Source organism: Hemitrygon akajei, chromosome 6 (genome assembly GCF_048418815.1).
Source record: "Hemitrygon akajei chromosome 6, sHemAka1.3, whole genome shotgun sequence".
Classification (NCBI taxonomy): Eukaryota; Metazoa; Chordata; class Chondrichthyes; order Myliobatiformes; family Dasyatidae; genus Hemitrygon; species Hemitrygon akajei.
This window is the reverse complement of record NC_133129.1, coordinates 36,432,850-36,445,782: the sequence shown is the minus strand read 5'-3', so window position 1 is coordinate 36,445,782 and position 12,933 is coordinate 36,432,850. Positions and strand designations below refer to the sequence as shown.

Genomic DNA, 12,933 nt, shown 5'->3' with positions numbered 1-12,933 from the left:
GTAACATGTCTGAACGACTGGCGTCCTGTCGCACTCACCTCAATAATAAGCAAATGCTTTGAGAGGCTGGTGAAGGACTGCATCTGCAGCATGCTGCCACCCACACTGAACCCCTACTATTTGCCTACCAATTGCCACAGCTCTAACACCATCTTTACACACCTGAAGAGGAGGGATGCTTATGTGAGAATGCTGTTCTTGAACTACAGTTCAGCATTCAACACCGTAATTCCCTCCAGGCTTGACAAGAAGCTCAGAGACCTTGGCCTTCACCTTGCCTTATGTAGCTGGATCCTGGACTTCCTGTCAAATCGCTGGCAGGTGGTAAGAGTGAGCTCCCTCACCTCTGCCCCTTTGACCCTCAACACAGGAGCCCTCCCCCAGGGCTGTGTCCTAAGCCCCCTCCTTTACTCTCTGTATATCCATGACTGTGTCGTCACCCACACTCCAATCTGTTAATTAAGTTTGCTGATGATACTACATTGATTGGCCTAAGCTCAAATAATAATGAGGCAGCCTACAGAGAGGAAGTCTTGTAAAACTTGTAAATGCATATAGATTGATAATGTCAAAAATGAAACCTGCACACCATTTATCATCTGTGGGTTTACATTTCTGTACGATTTCCCCTTTCCCAAGCCTCCACCAAATTACCTGATCATGCCATTAGTCAACATATTCTACTTCTTCTCCAACAAATCCATGCTGAATAACTATATTATTTAAGCTGCATTTTCATGCTAATGCAATGTTGACACATTACATCTATTCCTAACTGTAGGAATTGGTGTTGAAGACAAAATCAGTGCTTACAAATATGTCATGTTTGTCATGTTGTGATTTGGAAAGAACAAGCCTCCATTTCATGCTTCCAGCAGATGGGAGATAAATACAACTGATTTGGTAAGATTGTGGCTTGAAGAAAATATAAAATGCTTACCGAAGGATTTTTTTAAATCAATTCCACAATGTAGCCAAAGATGGAGGATAATGTATTCAAAGAATAAGGAGCCAGAGCAGTGATCTTGATAAGAGTTTAGTTACAATGCTACATCTACTCCTGTTCTCTCAGTGTTGAACCTGGCTCATGGGAAAGCTCATGCCAATGGGTAACAATCTTTGTCAGAGTCTTAACTCTAACCATTGGTCCTTTTGAGGGTTGGATGACTGAACATGTTTAATCCCTTGTTGAATGCATTGCTTTACCTCCATATTAATGTATAAATTTCCTTATTTATTAGAAGGATGCCATTCTGCCCATCAGGCCCATGACAATTGTTAGCAGAGCCACTCTATCTCATTCCACCCTAGCCTTGCAACATACTTTTTTCTGCCATGTCCATCAATTCCGCTATGATGCTGTTTGTCATTCATTACACTAAAGGGCTAATCTGCAGTATCCAGCATATCATTAAAATGAACAACCAGAAAGCATAGATTTAAGGTGAGAGGGGAAAGATTTAAAATGGTCTTGAGGGGCAAATTCTTCACACCGAGTGTTGTATGCATGTGGAATGAACTGCAAGAAAAACAAGTGGTTCAGGCAGATACAGTAATTACATTTAAAAGAGATTTGGATGGCTACCTGAATAAGAAAGGTTTAGGAGGTTAAGGACCTAACATAGGCAAATGGGACAAGCCTAGATGGTCATCTTGGCCTTCATGGAAACACTGGGCTGAAGGGCCTATTTCAATGCTGTAAGATTCTGTGACCCTATAGGAGGAAACCAGTACAGCCCGCAGAAACCCACCCAAGGATAAAATTGAACAAGGGCTCCTGGAGATGTGGGCTGATCGCACTGTGCATGCAACTGTTGTGTAACCTACCGTACTATTATTGGATTTAATTTTGTTAATATCTTTAAAACAGTAGGCAATGAATGCCAGTTTAATGTTTGCCATTATTAATGCACAGTATGACTTAATCCAGGTAATATAGATCTGGTGCCATAATGCAATACACATGGCATCAAATTGGTAGCTTTATATCTCTTGTGATTTTTTAAAATTACCTGATATTTGCTGGAGTTCATTTCCCGAATATTAAAGTAATCCTCATCAGCAATGGCATTATCATCAAGGGAGCTCAAACTGTATTTCAGAGTATATTACATATCAGTTAGTTTTAGCAATGTAATAAATGTTACTATTTTACAGAGAGTTTTCTACTTCTGAATTAAAAAAGAATGAGATTCCAGACCTTTTCTGGTCAAAGCGCATGTCGTCATTAAAACAGCTGGTACCTTCACTAAACTGAGTATTATTCCAAATTGGATTTGATCTGGAGGCAAAAAAAATTAAAAGAACACAAAAATATACAGATTGTTAATAAGGACTTTTGATTTGCTTTACCAATAATGAGATCATGTGACTAGGCTCATTAATACCTGCCCATTCCTCATACTTCTTCAGTTAAAAAAAATTGATCAAACTCAAATTTAATGCATTCAAGAGAGAGTTAGATAGAGCTCTTATAGATAGCGGGGTCAAGGGATATGGGGAGAGGGCAGGAACGGGGTACTGATTGTGTATGATCAGCCATGATCACAGTGAATGGTGGTGCTGGCTAGAAGGGCCAAATGGCCTACTCCTGCACCTACTGTCTATTGTCTATTGTCTAATATTAGGTGTTTACAAAATGACAACTTCCATTATAGAGAAAGTTCCAGATCACATGGGAGTGCAGAAGCAGGGAATGAGTGCCTCAGTGGAGAGAGATGCGATATTGAGTTTTTAGGGAGATTAAATACTGAGTTCACATTGGCAGTTTGGAACTTTGTTCCTGTCACAGGTTCTTTACTGGCTCAACCATTAATAACTGTGATCATGTTCAGATGCCATTAATTTTTCAGCAACATCTCCCTCAATGTCAAAACCAAGAAGATGATTGTTGACTTCAGTAGGAGGAAGCTGGAGGTCCATGAGCCAGTTCTTTTCGGGAAACAGAGGTGGAGAGGCTCAGTAACTCTAAATTCCTCAGTGTTATCATTTCAGAGAATCGGTCCTGGATTCAGCACGTAAGTTCTATTTTCTTAGAATTTTGAGAAGATTTGTAAGAATGTTAGATATATAGGATGAACTGCCATGGTAGTGTTGGCAAAGACAATTGAGGCTTTCAAGAAGCCCTTAGATGAATATATGAATGTGTTTGTTTAAGAGCCTCTTGAATGCCTCAGTTGTATTTCAGAATGGAGGGATTATGGAAATTATATAGGCAGAAAGGATTAGTGTTGTTAAGTTCAATTAATAGTTTCGTTAGTCCAGCACAACATCATGGGCCATGGAGTCTGTTATCTACTCTACCATTCTATGTTCTATTTTTAAAACATCTCAAAACATTTTGTTCATAAAATGCAAGAAATTAATAATTGACTTCACCCTTCTGTGGTATACATGTTTGTTCCAGGAACATCTAAAACCATGGGGTTTCTTCTCATGAAAGTCAGCTCTGCCACACTCATTGCTGAAGCAGCTTTCAATTTTCGTAGATACCTTGAGAAAAGATATTGAATGTTAAATATTTGCAGATACACGTACTCAACTATCTTAAGTGGTTCCTGGTAAAGTTACTGAAGACTCTTATAAAAATTATTTTAGTTCTGTTGTTAGACTAAAGTAGTATTTATATTACTTTTGTTAAAACAGCATGTTTTATCATTTTTAGCATATATGGTCAGTATGAGCTCTTTTATACATGCAACAAATAGAAAATAGACCACTTTGAGTAATTTTATTTTTCCAATCTCCAAAAGTCATAAAGTTAAAGATGAAACTTTCTTTTAAACATTCTAAGCAGAATTTTTGTGTTATACAATTTTAGAGTGAAAAAAAGGAAAGGAGCACTGTGCAAAGGTTTGGGCACCCCAAGAGATTTGAGCTCTCGGGTAACTCTTACCAAGGTCTCAGACCTTAATTAGCTTGTTAGGGCTATGGCTTGTTCAGTCATCATTAGGAAAGGCCAGGTGATGCAAATTTCAAAGCTTAATAAACACCCTAACTCCTCAAACCTTGTCAATCAGCAGCCTTGGGCTCCTCTAAGCAGCTGCCGAGCAATCTGAAAATGAAAATAAATGATGTCCACAAAGCAGAGCAGGAGAAGGCTATAAGAAGATAGCAAAGCATTTTCAGCTAGCCGTATCCTCAGTTTGTAATGTAATTAAGAAATGGCAATTAACAGGAATCGTGGAGGTCAAGTTGAGGTCTGTAAGACCAAGAAAACTTTCTGAGAGAACTGCTTATAGGATTGCTAGAAAGGCAAATCAAAAACTCCCATTTGACTGCAAAAGACCTTCAGGAAGATTTAGCATAATCTGAAGTGGTGGTGCACTGTTCTACTGTGCAGCGACACCTGCATAAATATGACCTTCATGGAAGAGTTATCAGAAGAAAACCTTTCCTGCATCCTCACCACAAAATTCAGCATCAGCAGTTTGCAAAGGAATATCTAAACAAGCCTGATGCATTTTGGAAACAAGTCCTGTGGACTGATGAAGTTAACATAGAACTTTTTGGCCGCAATGAGCAAAGGTATGTTTGAAGAAAAAAAGGGTGCAGAATTTCATGAAAAGAAGACCTCTCCAATTGTTAAGCACGGGGGGTGGATTGATCATGCTTTGGGCTTGTGTTGCAGCCAGTGGCATGGGGAACATTTCACTGGTAGAGGGAAGAATTAATTCAATTAAAAACCAGCAAATTCTGAAAGCAAACATCACACCGTCTGTAAAAAAAAAGCTGAAGACGAAAAGAGGATGGCTTCTACAACAGGGTAATGATCTTAAACACACCTCAAAATCCACAATGGACTACCTCATTAGGCACAAGATGAAGGTTTTGCCATGGTCCTCACAGTCACCTGCCCTAAACATCATCGAAAATCTGTGGATATACCTCAAAAGAGCAGTGCATGCAAGACGGCCCAAGAATCTCACAGAACTAGAAGCCTTTTGCAAGGAAGAATGGGCAAAAATCCCCCAAACAAGAAATGAAAGATTCTTAGCTGGCCACAGAAAGCGTTTACAAGATGTGGATACTTGCCAAAGGGTGTATTACTAAGTACTGACCATGCAGGGTGCCCAACCTTTGCTTTGGGCTCTTTTCCATTTTTGTTATTTTGAAACTGTAAAAGATGGAAATAGAAAAGTAATTTTGCTTAAAATATTAAAGAAATGTGTCATCTTTAACTTTATGCCTTTTGGAAATCAGGTCATTGTTTACTCACTTAGCTATTCACAGTAACAGAAATTTTGACCAGGGGTACCCAAACTTTTGTGTCTATACAAAGAGACAGACAGAGAGAGAGAGAGAGAGAGAGAGACTGTATATACATTGTATATATACATAATTCTGTGCATTACTTATTTAATTTTGAGTCTGTGTCCCTCTTTGTAACCATCATTAATTGCTGCATAAAATAATTTAAAAGAGTGCTTGTAGGAGAAAAGAGAGACTTGGAAGAAATGCACCTGTGGCAAGTATCAGTTCAAGCACATTCAAAGCCTATTCAATGTGCTCTACCTTGCGGCAGAGATTTAACAAAGCTCTAATTAAAAAATTATGGTTTCATTTGTGGGGATCTAGAGTGATTCATCAATGTAGTCAATAAATGGACTGCCAACTAAAGACCAAAGGCGTCATTCGTGTGCAGAGTCAGTGCTAGCATTGCTGCTTATAAATTACTTCAGTGATTTGGATTTGCACATCCAATGCAAATCATGCAACTGATAGTGAATAAGGTGGGTAATTTAGATCTGGAGCCACAATTCAATACACATGACATCAAATTGGTAGCTTTATATCTCTTCTGATTTCTGTTTCCACTGAAGGTATTTGAATCTCAGTTTGACTGTACAATCCATCCAATGCCTCATTCAGGTGGGTTTCCAAATTGACAATCATTGTACTTTTTGGGGAAATTGGAGTTAGGACATTGTTACTCGAGGTTTGAGCCTTCATTGCTAATGTAAACCAATAAAGATTGGTGCACAAGGCTGGTTTCTTTTCCTTTCTTTGTCTCCAACTATATATGAAACCATATACATGGGTAAAGGAGAGCAATTGGGTTTGCTAACAGAATCATATTCCAAACTGACTCGACACAACAGCTCAGAGAGAGGTTAGAAGTTTCAACATATTGCAGCCGTGTTCCTTTCTCTGTTTAATTTTTTTTAAAAGGCTTTGTCGTTACAACATTCAATGTTATAGTGTGAATACTTAAGTTTTCCATTTCAAATTTCACTCTTCTATGATAATTGTGACACAGGCATAAATAAAAAGGAGGCAGGACTGGACTAATTGGTCTCTTAATTCTACAATTAGGGCTATCTCCTATCTTAATACTCTATTCCCATTCTCTCTCACGCTCCTTCTTTTATCTAGATAAAACCTTCATTAAAATGGTAAACACAACCATTACAGAGAGGAATAGGCTATTCATAGAACATTGCGGCATTTATTATATTTAAGCTATAATTTATCCACTAGTGGCTAACTAATGACACCCCCTGCCATTCCACCCGTAGAGCAACTAACCTTTGTCTAATAAACACAGGGAGAAGTACAGCTAAAGCAATAGAGGTTACGTTGGCAGTAGCTAAGATAAAAATCACTCGATGCAGGTCTGCTTTGTTATCAGGTTTGAGATGAGATGAGAGAGAGCCCTGGAATAAAAGAAAAAATCTAATTGCTTAATTTGCTTAGCAGAACTGAAAGTATAGCCAATAATAATGTCACAATGTATGAAATTGAGACCAGTTGATTCAACTTACCAGAGTTCTCAAACCTAAGTCAATAAGACTGGCAAGAGCAGAAACGTTTTTTTCTATCTCTCTAAAAATAAAGATACTTCTGTTATTCGCAAGTAAGTAAAATATATCCTGTTGATTTACATTACTTTTTGAAATTTAAGGAGACAACAAATAGTTGTGTCATAAATTTCAAATAAAATGATTAAAAGATATGATTGCATTATTTTTTCAGTCTCTTTATTTACCTTAATAGTACAAGATTTTTAAATGACATCATAGAGATTTCAAGTTAATGATTCCATTGTCCATCTAAATATGTTTATACAACAGATATTCCTTAAAAGCATGAGAAGCCATTATCCCAGAACTTGTAAATACTCTTACTGAAGCATTAACACACCACTTCCTTTTGTACTTGTGTGCAGCAGTTTGATGGATACTCCAGAGGAAGAAAAAAAGGTCCAAATCCTCAAGAATCCAAACTTCACCAACTTAAGTAGGTCCCTAGAAATTTTGAAAGTCTGGTAAATGAGGTTTGATACCAAAAGGAACTTTTCTTTTCTGACAGTGGAGAAAAGTAAGCAAATGTTCTTGGTGTTCTAATTGTTACATAAAACACCCATTACCCATTCATTACCTCAGAACTGCTTTTAGGTTCTGCATGATGACTGCTTTATTTACCAGATAAGGTCAGGGGCGATCTGTAAAAATATGCTATCTGTTTAAAGAGTGTTCTAACATGTCCTGTGGTTATTAATGGTACTATATAAATGCAGTTCATTTATTCTACCTTTTCATCTCATTACAAGAATGAGTCATTCATTTTCTTTCTTATATTAAAAAAGCATCATCTTTATGTGTTACTTCAGGGACAAAATTGTTATTGTGATGATGATTATTATTATTATGTTTTTATTTTTTCTCAGAAGCTGGTAAAACCTGAGATATGGGCATAGACAAGCATACTCATTTTTCAATTGCTGGGAACTTTTGGACTATTCTAGTGGTGTTTAGTATTGTAGCTTTCAGAAGATTTACTTAAATATTACTGTGTATGCTTATTAGTTTAAAGCTATTGTGCAGTGTCTTGGGATGATACCAGTTGCAGATATTACTATGGGACAATGTATACCCTGTTCATGCTCCATAGTCTTTCAATTTCCTCTTTTAATTCAGCATATTTCTAGTACTTTTCATTTACTGATTTCTGTATGTTATGTGTGTTTGGAATGGTTATATTTATTAAGTAAGTTGTTCTTGCTTGTTCATCCTGTAATTTCATATCTGGATGGTTATTACAGATTGTCCTATCAGTAATAATGGATCAGTCGTAAGATAATTTATAGGACTTTGATTCTACAACTGGATCGGGCTTGTATCTGTAGTAAAGCAGGGTGTCTTTTACGTGTTTGTATTCTAAAGTAAGATTTTTGTGAATGATGTTGGCACTTGATTTTACCTGTGTACATAATCAGATTGAGTTAAACCGCTGCAGGACCCTGCAATATACTGGATTGTTTCAGGTTTCTTGGCATTTTCTGCATTTATCATCTTGAATTTATTGGTCTTTTATTCTGTGTTTTTGGTAATTTTTTTGTGTTAACCACCTGGTCCTGTATTGCCACAAGGAACCGCTCTGTTTTTGGTCTCCAACTCTGAGCCTGGTGTCTGATGCTCCCTTGTCAACATCTAGTCCCCTTAGGTCGTGGGGATGTCTTCCATGGTGGATTGTGCTCTTCTATTGGTTAACTTTTTCTCCTATAGTGATAATTTCTTCTTTTTTCTGGGTTGTACTTTCAGTTAAGTTTAGTAGTGTGTATTCCTTATCAGAATTGCATATGCTCACATGGAGTGCAAGTAGGTGGACCTGAGTCCATGGCCAGAACAGCCATGAACTGTCGGGCAGCATGATAGCATAGATCGGAGGTATAGTACCATAGAGTGCAGCAAGGTGGCATAGAGATTAGTGATGCTATTACAGCACCAGCGCTCTGGGTTTAAGTTCCACTGCTCTTTGTTAGGAGTTTGTACATTCACCCCTTAGCCAAATGGGTTTCCTTGCATGCTCTAGTTTCCTCCCACATTCCTAAGATGTACGGTTTAGTAGGTTAATTGGTCACATGGGTGTCATTGGGTGCCTTTGGTTGGAAGATCCTGTTACTGTGCTGTATCTCTAAAGAAAAAATAACAAAAACAAAATAAATTATTGAACGTAGAGCATGCTCGATGAGCCAAATGGCCAACTCCTGTTCCTACTGATTTGCAGTGATGCAGTTTGAAAGCTCTATTACAATACTCAGTTATCAAGTAGATGGCTATTAATTTTGCACCCTCTATTCTTGTTATCAACTCTGTTTACAGGTTTTTAATTCTTCTATCAAATTACTTTATCTGTTCCCATGAGAATAAACTGACTGTGTCCAGTTCATTCAAGTAACTAAAGACATTCACCCCTGAATTATTGTAGTAAATTTCTTCTGCACAGTTTCCAAAGTTTTTCCACTTCCCCAATGAAGAATGCATAGGAGTGTGCAAAATAGTTGCCAATGTTTTTTAAAGGTGCCCTTACTTATATGCTCTGTGCCTCTGTGCATAAAGTCAAGGCTAGCAAATGCTTTTTGAACTACTTGTCCTGGCATTCTTAAGGAAATATGTACATAGTCCCCAGATCTGTCCGGTCATGTGCCCCTTTTAGAATTGCTCCTTTTAGTTATGATGCTTGTCAAATCATTTCTACTGAAATGTAACTCTTTGCATTCATCATTTACTTTTATTTAGAGATACAGCATGGAAATTCAATTAATATTTGAGAGTCACCATTTTGCTGGTCTAGGTAGATACTAGTGGTTAGCACAACACTTTATAGTATCAGTGGTCCAGGTTCAATTCCTTGTGCTGTTTGTAAGGAGTTGTATGTTCTCTCTGTGACCATGTGAGTTTCCTTTTGGTGCACTAGTTTCCTTCCACAATTCAAAGGCACACCAGTTGGGAGGTTAGTTGGTCATTGTAAACTGCCTCGTGATTAGGCTTGGGTTAAATCAGGGTTTGCTGGGCGGCACAACTCAAAGGGCCGGAAGGGCCTATTCTGCACTGATTCTCAATAAAATAGAAAGGGTGAAAGGACTTCAAGATAAATTTGCTGCTCACAATAAATTGCTCCACAATGGGCCATTTGTAGATGTGAACTTCCCACTATTCAGGACATTTACAGAGACAGGTGCAGAAAAAGGGACTGAAGGATCATTGGGCATCCGAGGCACCCCAACCACAAACAGTTCCAGCTGCTACCATCCAGGAAACGGTAATGCAGTATTAAAGCCAAGACCAACAGACTCCAGGACAGCTTCTTCCAACAGTTCATCAGACTGATTAATTCATGTTGAGATAATTGCATTTCTATGCTATATTGACTGTCCTGTTGTATATACTATTTATTACAAATTACTGTAAATTGCAAATTGCACAATCAGACGGAGACATAATGTAAAGATTTTTACTTCTCATGTATGTGAAGGATGCAAGAAATAAAGTCAATTCAATTCATTGTAGACTTGACAGCCTCTTTCTGGACTGTAACTATCTTGATTCTACATGCCAAGGGAATTCCGTCCTCAAGTTTTATTTAATTTGTGATTGTGTTGACAACAAATAATTGTTAGAGCACAATTCATTTTTCTTTTGACAAATGATTAATTCTTTCACTCAGCAGTTGGTTTAGGAAGTTAGCCTTAAAATGAATCCAGAGCATCATAAGCATCATTCAATTCCATATCAACGCTGGGAAGTGAATCCAGATGATACCTAAGGAATTACACATGGGAGTAAAGGTTTCAGCTGATTCCTTGGCACACATTTGCTTGGTAACATTAAGTATTCTTGTGAATCAGAACTGGTGGGCCAGCATGAGAAAGATTGAGAATGTCTTGTTCCCTAATATTCATCTCCTTTAACTGGTGACACTGTAGAATACATGTGATCATATAGCACCTCAGTCCATGATAACTATTGTTACTAATTGTGTTCACTGGCATTTGATCTGTAATCCTCTATAGACCTCTTACCCCTTTGTATCCATGTTTGGCTTTAGAGCCTCCCCAAAATATCAAGGTAAACAGAATCTCAAAAAAACAAGAATAATGCAGACTTCTAGATAAATTGAAAATGTCACACTGAAAAAAGACAATTCCAGATTTCAAGGCAAATGCAAAAGCAGCTTTGACTGTTTCACAGTCCAGGCTTTATTGATTGCTGACAGATTCCCTACAAACACATGGAAGAAAACAAAAAAAAAAAACAGTTTAGTATTACAAAGGAAATATTACTCAATTCAACTCTGCAAATATCTTGCTATCTGTACACTTCATTGTGACAGCTTTTTGTTTTAAGATCTGAACCATTTTCCCCACAGGACTTTAATGAGCTTCATCGCAGCCATGACAAACTACACGGCATTAATTTTTTAATGCAGTATTGTAAGGTGGTGTAGAACAGATGGTGGAGTGCCTCAGTTTTCAAGGAGAAAATGACTTAGTGATAAAACAATATAATGGCACTATCTTTTGACACCCAGCAGTTCAGACTGCACCTGAATCAATGCATTGCAAAGATACATGGGTTAGTAGGTTCATTGGCTGCGTGAGTGTAATTGGGTTGTGTGGGCTCGTTGGGCCAGAAGGGCCTGTCACCATGCTGTATTTCTAAAAAAGAAATAAGTTGTTTATGCCAATTTTAACTGTATCCTTGAACTGCTGAATGGGAAGACAGAAGCTGCTGCAATCACTCCGAAAAGAACCAGGACAATTTTCACTAAGCAACACATATCTCATACAGCTCAGAGTATATATAATAGTCTCCATCTGGAACATGTGCTTTTAGTCAAATGTTACTCCTATCTCCAACTATGTCACTCAGAGTGATTTTACTCAGTTTTCCAAGACTCGATTCAATTAGTCTGATTAGTAAATGCTGTTTTTTTTTAAAAAAGAGAATGATTATTAAGGAATCATAATCTCAAATTAGAAGCCTTCACTGTCCTTGAAAAGTTGGTGATGAGCTACCTTCTTCAAACCACTTCCAGTCCTCCTGGAGGAGGTTTTTCTACTAATTAGGCCTAATGGGATTGAGACCCAGTGGCCATTACTTCCCATCCCCATACAAGCTGATAACAAACTGCAAAGGTACATAAATACTATTGATAACCCATGGGTGAAATTGACTCTTAAAATATGGAAAACTACTATAAAAGAATATAATCTAGAGGGAGATATTGCAATTCTTAAATGGTGTGCTTATGACTCGGATTTTACACCAAATAAACTGGATGCTAGATTTAAGGACTGGACAGCTAAAGGAATAACAGTTCTTTGCAACATAATGAAAGAAGGAACACTGTTCAGTGTTGAAATGCTTAAAGAGAAACAATTATTAGAAAAACAAGATTTTTGTCGGTATTTACAGATGCGACAATATGTTAATAAGACGCTTTAAAATGTAACTAAGGCAAATACATGCTTGATAGAGCTCTTCAGAAAAGCATATAATTCAGATAATGGTAGTAGAATCATTTCAAACATGTATAAGGGGTTGTCAAATCTTAAAACACATTCGACTTCATACATTCAAACAAAATGGGAGAAGGAAGGAGGGATAATTATATCTGAGGAAGAATGGACAACAATATGGAGGTATCAATGGAAGTGTACCAGTTCACAGAAATGGAGGGAGTTTGGATGGAAAAACTGGATAAGATATTTTATTACACCCTGTCAGAAATCCCAATTTGATAGTAACCTCCCTGTTTGCTGGAGAAATTGTGGAAATCAAAATGCAAATCATTATCATATTTTTTGGGACTGCCCTGTTATCAAAAACTATTGGAGGGGGATACACAATGCCCTACAAGGCATCTTTAAATGTGAAATACCCTTGGAGAGTAAGACCATATATTTTGAATATATACCTGAAGAATGGTAGAAAAGAGATAAATATTTAATGAATATACTGTTGGTGGCTGGTAAAAAGACTCTTACTAGGAAATGGTTATCACAGGAGAGCCCAACTTTAAACACATGGATGGAAATTACAATGGACATTTACAAAATGGAGAAGATAACAGCATCTGTTAATCATAAGCTGGAACAATTTGATTCATACTGGGGAAAATGGTTTAACTACATAACTCATAGGCCTG

At 37.4% G+C, this 12,933-nt stretch overlaps 1 protein-coding gene across 12 annotated transcripts in view; it reads right to left on the bottom strand.

Annotated features, from left to right (window-relative positions):
• LOC140728956 (cadherin-related family member 2-like) overlaps positions 1–12,933 on the bottom strand; it is a 134,600-nt gene that overhangs the window by 4,683 nt on the left and 116,984 nt on the right. For 5 of the 12 annotated variants that reach the window (XM_073048095.1, XM_073048096.1, XM_073048098.1 and 2 more), the window contains 5 exons: positions 6,765–6,825; positions 6,529–6,656; positions 3,379–3,492; positions 2,201–2,281; positions 2,013–2,091 (listed from right to left, as the gene is read on the bottom strand). In XM_073048095.1, coding sequence (XP_072904196.1) covers positions 2,013–2,091; positions 2,201–2,281; positions 3,379–3,492; positions 6,529–6,656; positions 6,765–6,825 — 463 coding nt within the window. Of the gene's footprint in view, positions 1–2,012; positions 2,092–2,200; positions 2,282–3,378; positions 3,493–6,528; positions 6,657–6,764; positions 6,826–12,933 lie in introns of those variants that run through there. The other 7 variants (XM_073048101.1, XM_073048099.1, XR_012099221.1 and 4 more) reach the window with 7 other exon arrangements.